A 20,472-nucleotide genomic window follows, 5' to 3' on the forward strand; every position below is an offset into this window, starting at 1 on the left:
TAAATTTAGCCATTCGGTTTTTTACTTATGTATGCAAAATGGTAAGGCAGAAAAAAATATGCCACTCCAGTGTTAAGTTAATGCTTCCTTTTTTTTACTGGATATACTAACCAATGCAGAAACACAAAGCGAGATCTACACACTGAAACTAAGAGCAGTGATAATGAAATGCTGCAACAAACTGCTATAGTATATTTGCTCTCTCTCTTTTTTTAAACAGACTGAAGGCTCCCTCAGTGAAACATGGTACAATGTTAATGAATATGTAACATTTTCCTTTTCTCAACAACCACAAGAAATTCTTTCCATTTTTTAAGGAAAACTAAGAGTAAGAGTTTACATACAAGCACAAGAATCCACCAAAATATTTTTTTGATTTCTTTTTGACTGTGGGTGCTTATGGTTCGAATATGGAGTTTGACAGCAGTTTCCACATGTGGGAATCTACAGGTATTGCAGAGCAGGAACATTTAGATTGCTCCCCTGGTATTCAGTTTTTAGATGACAGCTTTGATTATTTTTTATTTTATTTTATTTTACTTTTTTTTGTAAGTTCAAGTCAGGTCAGTCACCTACTGCAAGACTGAGAATATTTAAAGCTGCAATGCCTTTTTCTGGAACACTTGGTAAAATCCAAAACACACATTTTTATTTACCTTATATTAGTTGTTATTAACTGAGAGAAAGATTGAATGTCCTGTAAATGTTTCTTTCCTGTTTTCGCAGCAATTCCTTTCAAAGTGAAACAGACTTACTGGTGCTAACTGCTTTTTCTGGATTCCTCAGCTGATTCCAACTCTTGCAGTTTCATAACATACCGTTGCACCCTGGTGGCAGACGTCAAGACCTCTATTAAATGCATCTCTTTTTAATTAAACATTCAATCACAGCTTTCTAATGATGATGAATTAGTAATTTCTGATTATTCATTTAGCCAAATGCATTAAAAACTACTCTGCAGATTACTGTGCATTGTATTTCTTGTAAAGATTTGACAGTCCAGTTTAGTAGAACATTAAGAATCTGTTATGCACAAATTAGCAACATTCCATTTCTCAAACAATATCACAGTGCGGCCATGATTGCAAGTGATTCAAAATGAATATAGGGACTGGAAGGCAATATTTACGCACTTCTACGTTTTACCTTTTTGCAGCTTGATATACCAGAGAACAGAGCTCTTCTTCTCTCATATGTGTACAACAAACATCTAGATTCTGCCATTTTTGACATCTCCAATAGCTCCCCATACATCAAACAAAAAAACATCAGGGAATGCAAAATCCCCCAGAACTGAATCCAGTGCCTCGGCAAAGTCATCGGGGTTCTTCTTGTCTTTGCCCGCTTCCACAATGGTGGTTGCTGCAGAGAAAATGGGACACAGGAATGTACATATATAATTTACTAATTCTTATCTACAGTTATTCTGGTGTAACCTTGTAATCTTTAAGCCGTGGGGCACCAAGTAAAAAAAACAAAATGTGCAAGCATTTTTCTCAAGAAACACTCAGACTGCAATTCTGTTTAATTTTACAAAAGCAGACAGTAACACGGGTATTGGCTTGTCTCTGGAATGATGTGTATTCATGAATGTCGATGTGTGTTGAAATATCATCCCTTTTTTAATGCAGGTTTTCTCAAAAAAAGAAAAGAAAAAGAAACTAAACATATTTTTTTAGGAGGAGATCCAAGCAAACAACAGGGCGAAGAGCAGGGTAAGAAATCATTGCCCTATTTTAGATGAGGTTCATGCAACATCAGGCCACTGGCTTTGAGAGTCTGGGAAAGGGCAATTTCCTATCACTCTCAACTTCTCAACGCAATTCTTGCTCATTATTCATCCTTGTGCAGTTCTTGTGATATTTAGTAAGGATGAAAGCAAGTGATGTTGCCAATTTCTACCATTATTAACCCTGACTAAATAAAAAGGTCCACTTAATGTTTTTCTTTTCAGGAGCTTTTAGCCTTTATGGCCATCTCTAGCTCTAGGTTGCTCAGCTGAGCATGAAATGACAAGTATTAACTCTCCCTGACAACTGAGCAAAGTCCTTCAGCTGAGAACATGTGCACATCTAGACAAGATATTTTTGTCATTTTTCTTCTCCTCCATAAAAGCACCAAATTCTAAATCCTTCAAAATTGTGTCAAATTAAACAATAAATATGGTTAAACATTGTTTACATTGAGTTACTGGGAAGAGTAAAAACAAACTCCTGATGGCTTGTTCCTTTATGTTTCTACATTTGTCAGGGACTCGATCCTTCCCTGCCCATGCCCCATTAATACAGGGCTAGATACAGGGCTAGAGGCCAGTTAGCAACCATCCATTCATTAAGGAAAACTGTGTATTCCCTGACCGGTTATGAGTGGTTGCTAGGAGTTGCTAACAATCATTGTGAAATTAATTGTAAATTTCCCATTCACACAGACCTATTGACCGGTCAGTGACCCCTTGGTTGCTAAATAAAACTGTATACAGGGTGTACAGAATTATTAGGCAAATGAGTATTTTGTCCACATCATCCTCTTCATGCATGTTGTCTTACTCCAAGCTGTATAGGCTCGAAAGCCTACTACCAATTAAGCATATTAGGTGATGTGCATCTCTGTAATGAGAAGGGGTGTGGTCTAATGACATCAACACCCTATATCAGGTGTGCATAATTATTAGGCAACGTCCTTTCCTTTGGCAAAATGGGTCAAAAGAAGGACTTGACAGGCTCAGAAAAGTCAAAAATAGTGAGATATCTTGCAGAGGGATGCAGCAGTCTCAAAATTGCAAAGCTTCTGAAGCGTGATCATCGAACAATCAAGCGTTTCATTCAAAATAGTCAACAGGGTCGCAAGAAGCGTGTGGAAAAACCAAGGCGCAAAATAACTGCCCATGAACTGAGAAAAGTCAAGCGTGCAGCTGCCAAGATGCCACTTGCCACCAGTTTGGCCATATTTCAGAGCTGCAACATCACTGGAGTGCCCAAAAGCACAAGGTGTGCAATATTCAGAGACATGGCCAAGGTAAGAAAGGCTGAAAGACGACCACCACTGAACAAGACACACAAGCTGAAACGTCAAGACTGGGCCAAGAAATATCTCAAGACTGGTTTTTCTAAGGTTTTATGGACTGATGAAATGAGAGTGAGTCTTGATGGGCCAGATGGATGGGCCCGTGGCTGGATTGGTAAAGGGCAGAGAGCTCCAGTCCGACTCAGACGCCAGCAAGGTGGAGGTGGAGTACTGGTTTGGGCTGGTATCATCAAAGATGAGCTTGTGGGGCCTTTTCGGGTTAAGGATGGAATCAAGCTCAACTCCCAGTCCCACTGCCAGTTTCTGGAAGACACCTTCTTCAAGCAGTGGTACAGGAAGAAGTCTGCATCCTTCAAGAAAAACATGATTTTCATGCAGGACAATGCTCCATCACACGCGTCCAAGTACTCCACAGTGTGGCTGGCAAGAAAGGGTATAAAAGAAGAACAACTAATGACATGGCCACCTTGTTCACCTGATCTGAACCCCATTGAGAACCTGTGGTCCATCATCAAATGTGAGCTTTACAAGGAGGGAAAAAGTACACCTCTCTGAACAGTGTCTGGGAGGCTGTGGTTGGTGCTGCACGCAATGTTGATGGTGAACAGATCAAAACACTGACAGAATCCATGGATGGCAGGCTTTTGAGTGTCCTTGCAAAGAAAGGTGGCTATATTGGTCGCTGATTTGTTTTTGTTTTGCTTTTGAATGTCAGAAATGTATATTTGTGAATGTGGAGATGTTATATTGGTGTCACTGGTGAAAATAAATGATTGAAATGGGTATATATTTGTTTTTTGTTAAGTTGCCTAATAATTATGCACAGTAATAGTCACCTGCACACACAGATGTCCCCCTAAAATAGCTAAAACTAAAAACAAACTAAAAACTACTTCCAAAAACATTCAGCTTTGATATTAATGAGTTTTTTGGGTTCATTGAGAACATGGTTGTTGTTCAATAATAAAATTATTCCTCAAAAATACAACTTGCCTAATAATTCTGCACTCCCTGTAGTCCACAACTGGTTGCCAAGTGGTTGCTGGCAGTCTCATGGTCCAGCATCAAAAACTTTACCTGTGGCTACTTTTGTTTCCAGCACATTTGCATGGAAGATGCTGACTTGTCTGCTAACTAGTCAACAAGTAGTGATCAGAAGGATTCATACTGGAAACAGAGACTATCATATAACTGGGGGAGTGGATGCACGGACAGGGACAGGAGCAGGATTGACAAACTGGTGCGGAGGTCTAGCTCCGTGCTGGGATGTCCCCTGGAGTGTGGAGGTGGTTGGCGAGAGGAGGATGTTAGTAAAGCTGACATCCATCGTGAACAACCCACATCACCCACTGCATGAGTATGTGAGTGGGCTGAGCAGCTCCTTTAGTCAGAGACTGAAACACCCTCGCTGCAGGAAGGAGCGCTTTCGCAGATCATTCATCCCAACAGCAGTTAGACTCTAATACTCCTCAATCACAATGTCATAAGTCACTGGACACTGTGAACATCCACGGTCACCGGTGTGTATGGACGTGCAGGTATATATGTATGTATATGTATACATATGTATATTTAGTGTGTACATGTGTGTGTGTATATGTCTATACATAGGAATAATAGTGGTACAATAGTTATGTCAAGCTATATAGTTTATGTCTTGCATATTTCCAACCATATCCATAATCACATACTGGGTATGCTACCATTGTATGTAGTGTATTATCTTACTTTTTTAATTGATTGTACTTATTTGTATTTTTGTATTTCCTTCTGATATCTGTACCTGAGCTGAGGTGGCGCAAAAATTTCCCCATCGTGGGATCAATAAGGTCTTATCTTATCTTATCTTATCTTATCTTATCTTATCTTATCTTATCTTATCAAAGTAAAAGTCACTCCCTTTGAAATGTGTTGGTTTCACCAGTAAGACAAAAGTTGCATGGTTCCAATTTGCATCATATTTTCCCAAGTCTAATTACTAATAGGAGTGATCAGAACAGTGTGATGCAGAAGCCTCTTTGCATCAGATTTCACCAAATAATGCTGAACAGAAACCCCTTGCTAGCAGCTCTTTCCTATCAACTAGTGAAGATTACATTTATTTTAAGGACAAAAATGTTAATTGGCAAGTCTTACCCAGCTCCAAGTCTCTGATGCCCATGTAGCTCTCCAACAGGTCATCCACTTTTTTGGTGGCTCGTTCTTCAAATTCATTCTGCTGGCATAAAACATATGAACAAAAGTGTGCAATACTATGATAAACATGGTGGCAGAGGATCTAAGACAGCATGGATTGCTCCTTTGTCAGGGACTTTGTTTTTAATTTACTGTTATAAAGCTATATGAGCATCTATGGATGATGAAGTCCTTAATGTTAAAAATCCATAGAGTAATTATCCTTATTATGAAATCATGTAAATATGTTTATATATTCTGTTTGATCTCATTCCAGATCAGTATAATGTAAAATATGCAGCATAAAGAAAATGATTTCCAAGATTTTTTTTTCCAACCTAATAAAGAAGACTTAATTTAAGACACTTTGATTAAATCAAACAAGAAGCACTCTGCTCACTCAAATAATCTGATCACACTCAGTCTTGTTTATTTCGTGCTCTACAGATGAAAGACATGTACGTAAGTGTAGACATGCACACAGGGTTTATTTGATGAAAAACTCAAACTCTAAAGCCCACATATTTAAAATATTACTAAAAAGCACTAATATGGTGCTATAGCTCTGTGTCAAGTGTGTGAAAACCATGAGACATAATTAGAAAAAGGCAGTCAACAAAATGATCGGTGGTTCAACCATTAAACACTTGTGTGGGAGGAAATGATCATTTTTTTTATAAAGATCACTTCCTGTGAAAGAGTTTCGTTTGCTTGTTTGTGTGTGAGTGGAGTCAAACAGTTCAGTTACTTATTTAAAATGCTCTATATGAGCTCTGTGTGTGTGTAAACGCACACTGAGAACATCTGAAAATGTAATCAGTCATTGTCCGGCAGGACGTAAAACTCACCACTTCCTGAACTGTAGCAGAACCCTTGGACCTTAGTCGCAGGGTTTCCTTCCCATTCACCATCTTGCCCTCATTAGACTTTGGCGCTCTAGTCCTCATTCCAATCATGTCTAACCACACACGCAGAACAACAATCATTAATCAACGTCAAATGCTTATTTGGTTAGAAGTAGCATGATGTTAATTGTGTAACATTGATTTTTTTTCTTCTTGCAAACTATGAATATATTCTTCGATTTTTTTCCCAAGAGGCTGATGTGTTCCTTCCAACACATCACTGTCAACACAGTTTTTTGGAAAAGAAAGACAACTATAACGATGCTTAAAGATTTCCATTCCTTATTTGGAAGTGATATCGCATCCTGTGAAAATCTAAAAGAACTCTAGCCCACTGTGCTGGAGTCAGTCTTGTTTGTGTGATATCTTTAGCAGGTTCTTGTCTAATGTATTTCCAGTGTCACTGTTGGCTGTTGAGTTGATGAATGTGTTTGTGTTAAAAACGTTCACCCCAAATCATTTGCTAAGACCTGCATCATTATAATCTGTGCACTGTACAGTAATTGAAAAGCAACATTGCCGGCATCTGTGAATTCAAATGGATTTGTATTTTTATTTGTCTCTGCATTGCTGTGCATATCTTTAACCCTCAGTGGGGCAATTTTGAGCCCCATTTTATTTTAAACAACAACACATTCTTGATTATTCTGTGTTCATCTTACCGAAATGCTGCCCTGAACCTATGAGAGATATTCTAAAATGTTCAGATCTGATTAATGATGGTTTTCAATCATTTCATGGAAATATAAATGAAACACTAACACACATACAAAGAAAATTACATTCAAATAACCCTCGTCTGTTGATTTTTACAGAATATAGTTTGTTTGTTTTTTAATAGCAAAGTGTTGATGAACTGGGGACTCCATAACTGACAGAAAATTGGAATTAAGTCAGTGTCAGTGTGTTTTTTTATACTTTTGTTTAAAAAAAATTAAACATATTTAACCTTTACATATTGTTCAGGTCACATTTGACCCGTTTTGACATTGGATAGCATTAAAAATGCAGAAAATATTTCTTTCATTTTTTTTTAGCCTGAAATTTAATGACTTTTCCTAAAGTAAGAGATTTAAGATTAAAAATATTAAAAGGTACCTGAGCTGAAACACAAGAGTTTTTCTGCAAATATTTCCAACTATGGAAAGTTGTTGGAGAAGTAGACAAATTCATGGACTTTAAATTTCCTGCCTTCCTGATTTCTTAGTCTTTTTTGTTTATTTCTCATACTTACAGTTTTTCTCAGTCGCTTTGGTGCTTTTCTCACATCACTATCAGTGTTGGTCAAGTTACTTGAAAAAAGTAGTCAGTAACTAATTACTGATTACTTCCCCAAAAAAGTAATCCCGTTACTTTACTGATTACTTATTTTCAAAGTAATTAATTACTTAGTTACTTAGTTACTTTTTTAAAACACGATTTACAACCTGAATAGGTGATAAAGCAATAGATCTTTCAGCCCAATTCTACTTTTTCTGCATAATCCATCATACAAAATGTAATCAAATGGAAAGGTCCCCTTTTAAAACTTGTTTTATTAGTTTTAACCTTTTAACTTTATGCATCAAGCAAAAATTTAATTATATGCAACATTCTCTGACTGGAAGAAATTTGTTTAACATTTAAACCTATTTTCTACACATTCCAGCACATAAAGTAAAATATTTTTTGTGTTTACACTCACTCTTTCAAATAGATGCAAGTAAAACACAGCAGAAAATAAATAAAATCAAAGACTAGCGGTCCTGTTGCTCTATTTTCACCTGTAAAGCAGGAGTGGCGTAGACGGAGGTTTACCCTGGTGCAGGTGTGCCGCAGCGGTCAGTGGTAGAATCCGCGAGTTTCTCTGTGAATTTCCCATTACGTCGTTGCGCACTCGGTGCTTGCTTGGAAGTTTAGGGGGTTTTTTTCGCTGCAAAAAGAAGTTTTCTTCCCACGCACGATGGATGCTAATGTTTTTGTCACTTTTTATGGAATTAAACTCAAAGTAAGGTCAGTACTTCCACGCTTTAAACGCTGCATGCTCATACTCTCTCCCACAGTCGATATGTGATCCATTGTTGATCTGCACACAGCTGTTGTCACGAACGTCGCACTCGCTTACGTCACTGTCATGAGAGTTCTCGCGAAAAAATCACGGTTTTAGTAACGCAGTAACGCAGCGTTCCTACGGGAAAGTAACAGTAATCTAATTACCGTTTTTGCAATAGTAATCCCTTACTTTACTCGTTACTTGAAAAAAGTAATCGGATTACAGTAACACGTTACAAGTAACGCGTTACTGCCCATCTCTGATCACTATTAACATTTGCACAGCAGTTAGTGTATTTCTCAAAACAACTAGTGCAAGCTGCAAAACCTAGTGGATAACCTGCAAAAGCAGGTCACTTGCTCAAAATCAATAATCCATTCCTCAAAAACAAGTATTCATGTCAATGAAACTGTCAGTGTCATCAAAATGAGAAGTCTTGAACCATCTTGATGAACAAGATAATCAAATGGCTTTGTCATGTTTTCATTATGACAGTGTACAGTATTCTCTCATTGTCTTCCAATGCAAAAAAAAAGGTCAGAACTCGGTGACACTACCTGAAAATGCTCAAGACAGCATTATACACTTTTTGCACAGCCATGTACAATCAAATCTACAGTAGAGTTAGACATTCCTGTAGTTATGGAAGTAAGTGAGTACAAGACACTGAATACGTATGTTTCACATTTTTACTGTGTAGGATGTTTGTAATTCTACAACATTGTGCAAAAGAAAAATACTCAACAGTCGCATATTTAGAATAAACATGAGAAACACCCTTTTTGGTAGAGCTGTGCACAAATGTGAACAATATAACAGTATATATTGTAAATGAACATACGTAAATCATTCTGGCACATCCAGACGTTCCTGTCTGTCTGGCCACATATTCCCATCTACATCACAACAGATACTGCATCCATGGCTGCTAGCAGGGCCATTTGTGAATGCTGGTCACAAACCTTCCACCTCCAGGCAGACAAAAACTCCTCTATCGGATTAAGGAATGGGGAGTAGGGAGGGAGATATTCAACAGGCATTCTGTCATGTGCTGCAAACCGCTGTCTGACCAGATGTGAGTAGTGAAAAGGGACATTATCCCACACAACAACATACTTGTTGAGTTGACCTCCACCCCTCTCATTCTCAGGGACTATGGCATGAGAGAAATTGTTCAATTTCAGGGACAGGAAAAAATAATGGAAAAAAGGTATAACATTTTTTTGACAGCATTTGAAAACTAATTCACCAATTTTGAATGTAATGACTCAAGCAATGAAATAAAGACTATTGGTTTTATTGGGAACGACTATTTAGCATCCAAAAGTATAGTTTATTTTGACTGACATGACATAAGCAAATGATAATGTGGTCGATGGCAGAAAACTGTATGAAAGCAACTCAAACGTGTCCAAGAGCATTTGCAATTTGTTCAGAGGAAGGAGAAATTGCTACTATGATGTGCACAAATTACTAAATGTTGTGGAGGTTGCACTAACGGTTTTGAGATTTTGATCTTTTCATTTTTCATTTTGATCTGAGAAAAGCACCAAAGCGACTGAGAAAAACTGTAAATGTTTCAGATCGCAATCAAAATTACAAAATTGTGCTTTTAAATTATTATTTTACTTATTAGAAGGTAATAAGGGAAAATACCTATCCAAACTTACCTGTCCCTATGTGAAAAACAGATCACTTGAGGGTCACTACTAACACACTAAACTCAATGCTTAAATACTTCCCAGAGAAATCATTTGAGCCCATGTCTCCTGAGGTCTGCATTAAAATGCATATCTGGTTATTTCAATAATTTCTAAGAGAAAATAACAGTTCAGGGGTAAAGTCAGAGATCAGCATCAGCTATGTCATGCTAACAGTATAAACAACTGATACTCCAGAAGCAACTACTGTATGTAGCATCTTTGTCCTGCTGCGAGTCAAACATGATTGATAAATATGACACATCTTGATTGGAGCTGAACTTTATGTGACTTTTTGTCCTTGTAATACAGCAGCTCCAGCCACAGACTCTGCAAATACTGAGTAAACCTTCATGATGCACACAAAAACAAAAAACAACTTTAGCTTTAAACTCTATGTGTGTGAGTATGAGAACCAACATGTGTTACAATTTTAGGATTCGAGTATACTTTATCATCTTACTTTCAATCGAATCCATCAAAATGCCATTTGGCAGCATGTTTTCATTTTTAAATCAAGTCATTTAGTTGCCAACACACCTAGAAAGACTTGCGATTGACAGATTTACCCAGTGAGATGAGGGGATTTGTTTCTGCTCTTGTCACTGTGATGCAGAGGGTCACACCACACTGTGACAGTTCACACACACATACAAAAGAGGTGGAGACTGAAAGCACAATGTGATATACTGGAACGTTGCCGGGTTTATTAAAGGAGCTTGATATGGGGATGCCACTCAGCTTGGGTTCTAAATTGTCATGTCCTCATTGACCATGAGAGATAGCTGCAAAACAGTAACAACATAACACGACAGCTTCAAAAGCAAACTAATCCACGTTGTAATCCATTCCAATCATAATTATGCATCTTTATTCTATGCTAGTATTTTGATGTGTATTGCATTCTCAAAATGACTGGAATATCTGTTAACAGAGATGTGACAACATGTTACGAGATACCGATCTGTTGCAGGAAGTAAGCCAGTTAACCATGGATTTGGTTTCCTGTCTGATAAGCGTGCGGTGGACAATGAGGCTCCAAACCACTCAGATTCACTTAGGAAAGGAGAGTAAGGTGTTTCCTCTATATATTGTAACGAGGATGCAATAAATCAACAACTCACCGAACTGTTGACAGGTAAACTATTTTTCATAAAGAGATACTTCATGCCGTTAAGGACCTTTGCTGTTTGAAAGGCACAGAGATTTGATGTGTGTAGCATAGAGGCACCACAGTGCCACTGATGTCAGCTTAAACAAGCTTGTCAGACTGTAACATGACATAAAAGCAAATACAGCACAAGGTGGCTGTTAGATTTGTATTGTTGATTGTCATTTATGCTTAGAAATATTTACTTATATATGCTTAGAGTTTTGTAATTAGTTGTAGATTGGTAGAGGTTTTGATCCTTGATAGTCTGCAAACTTTGTGTGTATTAGACAGCACTTTGGGAGCATGAGAGGTCATACCGTGTCTTATTGTTTTATGGTAGGATTAACGTAGTTGCGTCTGTTCTAGTCTAAGTGCTCTTTGTTTAGATGAACTGCAGGACTTCCTCACCGTGTTATCTAGGATGAACCATCTAGGGGGAGGGGGAGGCTACCCTCTTCCTGACCAAGGATGTTTGACCCTTTGATCAGCAGTCCACACACACACACACACACACACACACAGGCAGGTACTCTTTGTGTGTATGTAGACGTCATATGTTAATGAACTTATGCATATTCATGTAACCTCAATAAAAGAACAGTGGTACGGGAGAACGGACGAGAGCAACTGGGGTCAAGTGAAGGAACGGCACTCTGTCCGGTCTCTCCCGTGCACGAGTAACATGAAGAACTTTGCCTATTTGTGTCTTGCTTAGCAGTGTAATTATATTGTCTTCAACGTTCCAGCGGATGGGTTCAAGCTACAAACCTATCAGTGGCTTGTCAAATCACTATTAGCTGATGAACCTGCTAACCACTTCTTTTTATTTCCTGGCAGACATTTGAGTGAAATGTAAATAAAAGTACCTTTTGAGCTCTATAAAACAGTGAAAGCACAACATGTACATTTGGATCAAACATTTACTTTACTTAATTTCTTTGGCAGTGACTCTGCAAGAGTGTGAAAAATGAGCTGCTATGTCTTTTCTCTCTCTCCCGCCCTTCACTCTTTATCGCTGTGTTAGCATGGTTTATGTCTTCTTTTCTCCCTTCCCATCTCCAAGCCCAGACCATCCAGGCAGATGGCAGTCTGCCGTGCCGTGAGTCTGCTATCAGTTTCTCTTTATTAGAAGACATTTGCTCCTTTTTCCCATTTTTTCTCGAACGTTTTGCTGTTACTTTGCAACAGATCCCACAGAACAATTCTCACACAACAATTCAGTCCACATAACGTTGACAAGCTGACTATATATTTTTGAGACAAGGGGGTTAGGAATGTAACTCAGAAGGCTGTTCTCATGAGCGCACTGCCATCCATCCATCTATCCATTTTCTTCTGCTTATCCAAGGCCGGGTCATGGGGGCAGCAGTCTAAGCAGAGAAGCCCAGCCCTCCCTATCCCTGGCCACCTCCTCCAGCTTGTGCAGGGAACACCAAGGTTTTCTCAGGCCAGCCAAGTAATGTAATCTGTCCAGCATGTCCTGGGTGTGCCGCTGGGACCTCCTCCAGTTGGGACATGCCCAGAACACCTCACCTAGGAGGCGCCCAGGAGGCATCCTTATCAGATGCTATAACCACCTCAACTTGCTCCTTTCTGGACAAGGGTGCAACTAAGGGGAAACCAGGGGGCACTGGCCACCCCCCAAAATTTGCTGGCCCCCTAGTGGCACTCCTAGTAAGATAGTCCTATGGTGGTAATAATTTTAATAAACATGAGCACGACACAAAGGAAGACACCCCATTATGCGCTGAAACATTAACTGTTTTGGGGGTTATATTTTTAGTGGTCCCCATATTGCTACCCCTATGAAAAAATTCTGGAAGCACCCCTGACTCTCAACCCCTCCCGAATGACCAAACTCCCCACCAAATCTCTAAGGGACAGGCCACCCAGTTCATTTCCACCACTTGTATCCGCGATCTTGTTCTTTCAGTCACTACCCAAACTCATGACCTTAGGTGAGGGTACAGACGTAGATTGACCGGTAAATCAAGAGTTTCGCTTTTATGCTCTGTTTTCTTTTCACCAACAGACTGGCACAGCATCCATCACTGCAGCTGCAGCACCAGTTTGTCTGTTGCTTGTCTATCTTGTCTATCTCCTCCTCCCCGCTCCCCTCACTTGTGAACAAGACCCTGAGATACTTAGTCCTCCACTTGAAGCAGCAACTTGTCCCTGACCTGGGACAGAGCTGAAGCCCTTTTAGGTTTAGGATTAGGTAGGGATGGAGCCCGGTGTTGGGTCTGTGCTTCCACAGGCCCCGCTGGTTTAGAGACTTAACGAAGTAAGACGAACAGCAATCAATCGATTTTACTTGCTAGCAAGGGAGGCTGGTCAGAACCAGGCTCTTAGAGCTGAACGCTCCTCACCTGTTTCCTAGCCAACTTCAAATAAACAGCCTTCCTTGCAGCCTTTTTATTGAATACAGTTACAGTTTACACAGGCACCACCCATTGTAACAACCCCGTGGTGTGTCGGGCCCTTGTATTTGTGTGTATGCATGTGTGTGTGTGTGTGTGTGTGTGTGTGTGTGTGTGTGTGTGTGTGTGTAGGTGCCCGTGAGTGTGTGCATTTGTGTGACCACCCGCTGGGGAGGGGGTTAGAAACAAAGGAATGTCTTTGATTATACAGTTTGAACCAAGACTTACAAATTTAAGTAACACAATGACAACATTTAACAATTTCAACCTAACACCCGGTTTTGGTGAAATATACTCTAGACCTTTAACAGATTAAGGATTCAATTAATTCAGTGTTATGCATTTATCACCAAGGCACAACAGTAGTCACCTCAAGGTGCTTTAGTTTGTAAGGTAGAGACCCTACTACAATAACTGCAGATAGTGTTGTGCTGCTTAAAGTGAGAATTAGACCGTAAGGACAGAAAAATAAATGTCTGCCTCCATGCAAGTGATGCACGTGTTCCTGTCTAAATGGTGTTTCCAGTATTCCTTTTTGAGATTTGTGATTAATTGTTCCCCAGGGTTAACAACAACAACTGTAAAAATCATTCACAGCCTTTTTTTATTAGATATGTGCATGTGCATTAAATTTTACTCAGTAAGTGAGACGACAGTTGTTTTACAAAGAGAAATAAAAACTGAGAAGGCAAAACATTATTAGTTTATATTTGTCTGCAGTATTATAGGCTCAGTCTATGAACACAAAGTGAATTCATTTATATTTGTCTGCATTCTTAATTTATATTTCACACATGGTCATTGCAGCTGACTACTGTAACACCGATCAATTAACTGTGGCTGGAAAGTTTAACGGGAGTTCAAGGCCCACTGGCAGACTGCCAGTGAAATATCCCTGCATCCTCTTTCTGTTTTTGCTGATGAGTTATGAAAAACATCTGAGGAGTACTAACCCCATCAACAGCTGAGGACAATGTCAGGCAGGGTGGCAATAAGCTATTAGTGTCCACTTTCTGTGGGCTGTTGTACCAGGGGAAGTTGGTGTGCTTACAATATTAAATAGCCATGCCATGCTATAAATCACAGTTTTTTCCCATTGTTTTAGCACCAGGAACCCTGCTGGTTCTTACTGAATCACATAACTATACATAAACTTTAATGTAGGTCAGTGAGTGAATGCAAAGGCCAGGAAGTAATAGTACTGACACTTTTAGTATGAATATTTTTAAAACTACTGAATTTTAATAGTTTTTGTGTGCAGACCCAGTGTCATCTAAGGCTCTAAGCGAGTTCAAGTCAAAACACCCATATTAAAGTCTAAATTTACAATTAAATTAAAACAAATATCCACCATGTTCTACTTACCAAAGGCTTTCTTGGGTCCCACAAGTCGAAGAGTGAAGGGTACGCCTCTCGGTTGCTCTTTTAGCATCTTTGCAACCTCGTAGTGCCGACACCCTACAATGCTCTGGTCATTGATGGCCTCGATGTGATCTCCAACACATACTGTCTTCAGCTGGTCGATGGTGCTGCCTTCCTTTATCCTCTGAAAGACAAAGATTTGACTAAATACAGTATATGACTATGATGTGAGTTATCAGCTTTTTGGGGGGGGAGAAAGCACATTGCATTGACATATTACAACTAGTGTAATCATTACAGATTTTACAATGACATATTTTTATTATTGCAATATGACCAAAAAAAGGAAATTGGATTTTAATTTGTTTGACTTTTATTCTGGTTAGATTGTTAAAGTTTCTCAGAAAAGTGGATTTATCTAACTTTAATGACGTCCTAAAAATGTCCTTGGTTTTATCTTTTCGAACACCTCTGTGGCCTCTTACTGTAAGGTAGCAATGACCAGCTGAAGAGTGGCGTTTCTGCTCTGTTTGTCTTATTAATCATCACAAAAAACTCAAAATGTTGCAGCAATTGGTAAAAAAAAAAACCAAAACAACAACTTCTCATCCACCTTGATGAAAGCATAGCCAGCCCCGTTGTCTGTGATCGTGAGACCCAGTGCATCTTCTGTCTTTGTCACTTCCACCTCTTTGGTCTCCCCTCTTACATGGGCAAAGATGAAGTCCTCCAGTCCAATCTGTCCCCCCAGTAGTTTCTGCATGTCCACTTTATGAGAGTTGAGAGTGCAGAACAGGATCTGAGGAGAAGGAATATATATATATATATATATATATATATATATATATATATATATATATATATATATATATATATATTAGGTAAAGTAAAGTGAAAAAGTGAGTCAAGCAAGGCCTGTAGCCAGTATAAAGACTCACAAAAATTAATAAGCTATGGGACTGATCTTTGTTAGATTAAGCATGTGTTAATAGTATTATTTCTATTATTTCTAATACTGGACTGATTTAAGCACATTTGTTGGTATTAAAATCTAATTGCCACTGAATGCATGACCATAAAACTGTAACCCTGCAGCCTCTCTTGTTCTTTCATTAACTTCCTCTTGTTTTATTACAAAAGCAAATGGACCGCATCGAAATTTCTCAAGCTGTGCTGTACATACATTAGACAGCAGAGGGCAGTAGAGCCAAATAATAAGCTTAGCTGAATTTGTGGTCATGTTGTTTTCAGCTATGAGTGCGATATCTGCAGCACATCCAGCGGTGAATGATTAAGAAACTTCATTTAAAAGTTTCAACTTCATACAAAACTATTAAGCCACAACATACATGCAGGTTGAGTAGTAATACACGTTTTTTCCTTCTGCTTTACAAGATCACACAACCATACTTGTTGCTGATTCACACTACAGATCCAAATCCTTTTCTAAAAAAAAAAAAGCTCTCAAGATCGCCTTTTTAACGTCACCCATGCATTGAAACAATTGTGTTTTAAACGAGTATGTTTAAAACTGTGTGACTGAACCTTTGAATGTAGAATATCTTGTCCATGATTATTTGAGAACTTGAGCTTTCGCAAACTGTGCGAGCAGATGTCAAAGTTCAGTTTTCTTTCATAAACAGACATTCGAGATAACTTGCGTTGACTTTTTTCTTTTTTCATAATAACTGCCTTGGCAAACGTCTTACTGTCGTCCAAAGTCTTCTCTGATACCTGGCTTTACAATAACTCTATGCTATTGCTATTGATTCCATCTGAGGTCAGGGACACTTTTCACTGTCTGCATGCAATTGGATTTTAGGCAGTTATACAGTGCATGTTGTTAAAGTAAATAAACTAGTAACATTTAATCATAAAGTCTCTCTGTATAGCAGGGAGAGTGTTTGTTCTTTTGCAGTCTACCCTGACCAAATATATTTCACATTAAAAAAAAGACGTATTTGTTGATGTATTTGTTGCAAGGTAATTCATGAATCTGTATTATTTCCTCACTTAGTAAGCAGCTTTTTGTTGTTGTTTGTATGTTTATTTGTTGCTGAATTCTTGGATGTGACATGACATGGCTGACAACTTCAGATGGGGAAGTGTTTGCAATATATTCTACAGCTACAGGTTACTTTTTACAGCTTGATCTTCTGAGTTGCAGGGCTGTGTTTGTAATATCAGACTATGTAAATGTATTTCATTATACATTATTAGTATTGTAAATCAATGTAAATAGAACAAAAAGATAAAGTAAAAATTATACTAAGGGAATGATTTTAACACTTATCTAAAGTAATCGCATATTTTGTGTTAGTGAGGATCAGTTGATTGTTTCCTTCTAAAACAGATATTGCATGTCAAAGGTTACTTTAACAAGGTTGAACATTGCGTGCAGCATGTTTTTTCATGTGATTGCATGTGTCACAGTCATGGTTGGCGGGTGCCCAACAAGAACGTCAAGGTCATTTACTATGAAATGTAACTTGGTCTCCTTGGCTTAATCTTACGTTTATATCTATCAGTTATGCTGAAAGCCTTCATGGTTGGCCTTTATAGCTGATAACTAGCTGATAGGGCCAGAGTTGAAGAGTGATGTTCTATTGCCAAGTGTGTTCAATCAGCTATGGAATGAAGCAAAAATAGCAGCAAATGCTGCATTCAAGTCTTTTCAGTTTATATATGTGTACTGGTGCAAATCATTTGTGTATATCTTTATTAATTATGTTGTTTTTTTGTTTTGTTTTACTGTTTCCTCCTACTCTTTCTTTGTTCCGTCTATTAACACCTGCTCTGGCTGAATTTAATCTAAATGGCCATCTTAAAATAATTTGCCTTTTACCATGTTTAGCACTCAGGGCCGTAACAGACTGCTCCATCCAGGCCTTCCAAAGGTTCCCAGTCAAGGTCTCAACTCAAGGATTACAGGCTTTATGAGCAGATTCTTCTGTAACCTAATTGCAAGCAACAATTTGGTAATCTACAAAGCTACAAGTGAGCTATTTAGTTGTCTATTAATTATTGTGAGGGAAAAGAAAATATATATACTGTAAGTTATATTATCTACTCAAATTGTGATACTTTACATGACTGTGCTCTAATACGTTTTTAAGTCTACACGAGCTTTAACAACTATCTAATGTGTCAAATATTTCTTTTAGAATTTACTGAGAATGACTACTTTTCCAGTTAGAAAAAATAGGTATTCAGTTCTATTCATAAAAACAGGCGCAGTGTTATATTCCTATGAGTGACTAAGCACACAATATCTTTTTGTCTACCCTACTTTGTGGGTTAATCACCTTTCAAAATAAAATTATTTCCTCCTGTTGTTGTTGTTTTGTTTTTTTTAGGACTCTATAACTGTAGCCTGTCACGTTAGATGTTTGTTAACTGATAAGAAGTCCTTATATGGTTATTTCTTTCCGCTATTGGTCCTGGTCAAGGTGCAAACCAATACACATGCTGGCTGACAGTAAGTAGTAAATGATCGTTGCGCTTCATGGAAAAAAAAGAAGAAGCAGAGAATGGAAACCTAACACCTGTTCACAACTAGCCTGATAGTCCTGAATTTCTACTGGTTAAAAAAAAACAACCAAATGGTTGTTTTTAAAAATGTGTTTCCACAACTGAACATGTCACTTTATTATTTTATTGCATCCATAGCCAAGTGTAGTTGTACCTCTGAGGGGGAGATGTTGAACACTTCTGCGATCTTGGCATACAGCTCCTTGACATTAGTGAATCCATGAATACGGCCTGTGGGACTCCCATGAGCCAGCTGGGTGTGGAAGATGAGCTTAGGTCTGGGGTATTCTGGTGGCCCTGCTGGTGGCGGTGAAGGGGGAGGGAGCGGAGGCGCTGTGGGCTCCGGACACCCCTGACTCTGGCTCTGGTTCTGGGCCTTCTGCTCCTCCGTGGCCTCGGCCCCTGCTGCCTTGGAGTCCTGCGGGCTCATAGCCTCTCCGGTCTGCATCAGCCCCAACTTAAGCTGGGTCCTCCCCTAGGAGCCCTGGTGGTGCACTGCTCAGAAAGAGAGAAAAACACTGTCCTCCCCGACCGTTTAGCTGACCAACCATCCAACCAACCAGCCACTCAAAGCTTTGCAGCAAAGAAAACATAAATTAGTGATGAGAGCAGCTTGGTAACAGAAGCTGAAAAAAGCCAGCCAGACTCTACCAGGTAGAAACCCAATACCTTTTGAGTTGAGGCTTGTATTTGTTACACCTGAGCCTTGGGGAGCTCACGCATATCGAACACACAAAAAACATATCAAGCAAAGGGTTTTTTGTTCATATATGTGATATGGTTATGATTCTAATCCTTATATCAGTCCAGAGAAGTCACACAAGCACGTCCTAGAATATGTAAACCTCCTTCTTAAGTGTGAAGATTTCCTGCATACCTGCAATTCTGTATAACTACCAAAGTGGGCCACTGGGAGTTGGCCACAGACAATATCCCAGTGTTACCAGTAAGATGATATCATTGTAAGATGCCCCCGTTCGCTGGCCTTATTGAATGAAAGAGGTTGTTGCTGGGGTAAATCCTTGGTGATGCAGTGACCTTTCTGACCCCACAGACAACTTACACCAACACAAGATTACACTTAAAGCCAAAAGATAGATGTTTAACTCATTAACTCAATCTAAATTAGTGTCTTAGAAAGTGTTGACACATGACTAAAAAACACTAAAATAAAGAGTATTACAGTATATCTTATTATCAAACTCCAAGCACTGGTCATATATTGTTCATGGCAATGTAAATGGACAAATAATACCCATGAGAGATGGAAGTGTAGTATTAGTGATTAATGCAGTTAATAATAAAAAGGAAATTTTCATCAAGTGCTTGAAAAGCTCAGCTAGTAACAGTAAACACTGGATGAAAACTTACCCTTCGCACATGGGGTAGACTGAAACAAAAGCCAGGGCGAGCTTGGAAAGGGCTTTTTTTTTTTTTTTCATTCGAATCTGAGAAAAACAGGCAGGGCAATATGTAAAAGATGTTCTACTAATTATTTATGGGGAATGGCAGGTGACGTTCAAACAACAAACAGCCTTATGTGAAATGACTCAATATATTTCCATGACATTGTGCCCATGTGATCAGCTGCCTCTCATAGTTTTACTTGTCTCACTTCATCCCGTGTGATGCACTACTGATGCAAATCAGGGATTTTTTAAAAAAAAATTTGCCTTCTCTGGACACAATAAAATATCTGTCTTTCAGATATGGAAATTCCAAATGGGCAACTCAGTATGTCCCTGCCAATGTGACTTCCTCCAAACAGTGGTTCTTTCCAATGTTCTTTCTTCTGTCTGCATAAATGTTTGCATACTAAAATAATGTTTGAGATGTTTATACTACTTAGCAAGTTTATTATAGCTAAATTCAAACTAAAAATTAAAACTGGATGTGGAAAAAAACATTTTACTTAAATACATTTAAAAATAGACTTATGAATAAAATTTCAACAGAAACTATTTTGTGAACTTGGAAAACTAACTAAAAAATGTAAAGGAAACATCCATAGTTTCAGTGTTTGTTAGAAGATTTTACAAGAACTTTATTGAGACTCTGGATGTGAGTCATTTCTAAATACAGATATATTTATCCATCTGTTACTATTACAACATTTACAGCTATTACTGTTCCTGCATTACTGCTAGTAATATTCATAATTAAAATTATA

General features: G+C 38.5%; 1 protein-coding gene across 2 annotated transcripts; it reads right to left on the reverse strand.

Annotated features, from left to right (window-relative positions):
* Positions 1-916: 916 nt before the first annotated feature.
* gipc3 (GIPC PDZ domain containing family, member 3) lies at positions 917-18,838 on the reverse strand. 2 transcript variants are annotated; one of them, XM_085247011.1, is made up of 6 exons: positions 18,457-18,838; positions 15,385-15,570; positions 14,775-14,955; positions 6,048-6,157; positions 5,161-5,239; positions 917-1,362 (listed from the first exon to the last, which is right to left on the reverse strand). In XM_085247011.1, the coding sequence occupies exons 1-6, from the start codon at positions 18,748-18,750 to the stop codon at positions 1,211-1,213; spliced, it is 1,002 nt and encodes a 333-aa protein (XP_085103137.1). In that variant the 5' UTR covers positions 18,751-18,838; the 3' UTR covers positions 917-1,210. The 2 variants fall into 2 exon arrangements, with proteins under 2 accessions (XP_085103137.1, XP_085103136.1); XM_085247010.1 differs by having other exon boundaries at positions 5,161-5,242.
* Positions 18,839-20,472: the final 1,634 nt, after the last annotated feature.

Source organism: Mchenga conophoros, linkage group LG15 (genome assembly GCF_057382185.1).
Source record: "Mchenga conophoros isolate Kocher_MC1m ecotype Shallow Benthic linkage group LG15, M_conophoros_male_GT1.1, whole genome shotgun sequence".
NCBI lineage: Eukaryota > Metazoa > Chordata > Actinopteri > Cichliformes > Cichlidae > Mchenga > Mchenga conophoros.

Bases quoted from the DNA above. Each gene is read 5' to 3' on its own strand.
- gipc3 (XM_085247010.1), bottom strand. From the start codon at position 18,750: ATGCAGACCGGAGAGGCTATGAGCCCGCAGGACTCCAAGGCAGCAGGG. The intron at 15,571-18,456 runs GTACAACTACAC...CCTTCTCCTCAG, and splicing joins TCAACATCTCCCCCTCAGAG to ATCCTGTTCTGCACTCTCAA. The intron at 6,158-14,774 runs GTAAGTAGAACA...GTGTGTGGTTAG, and splicing joins GGGACCCAAGAAAGCCTTTG to ACATGATTGGAATGAGGACT.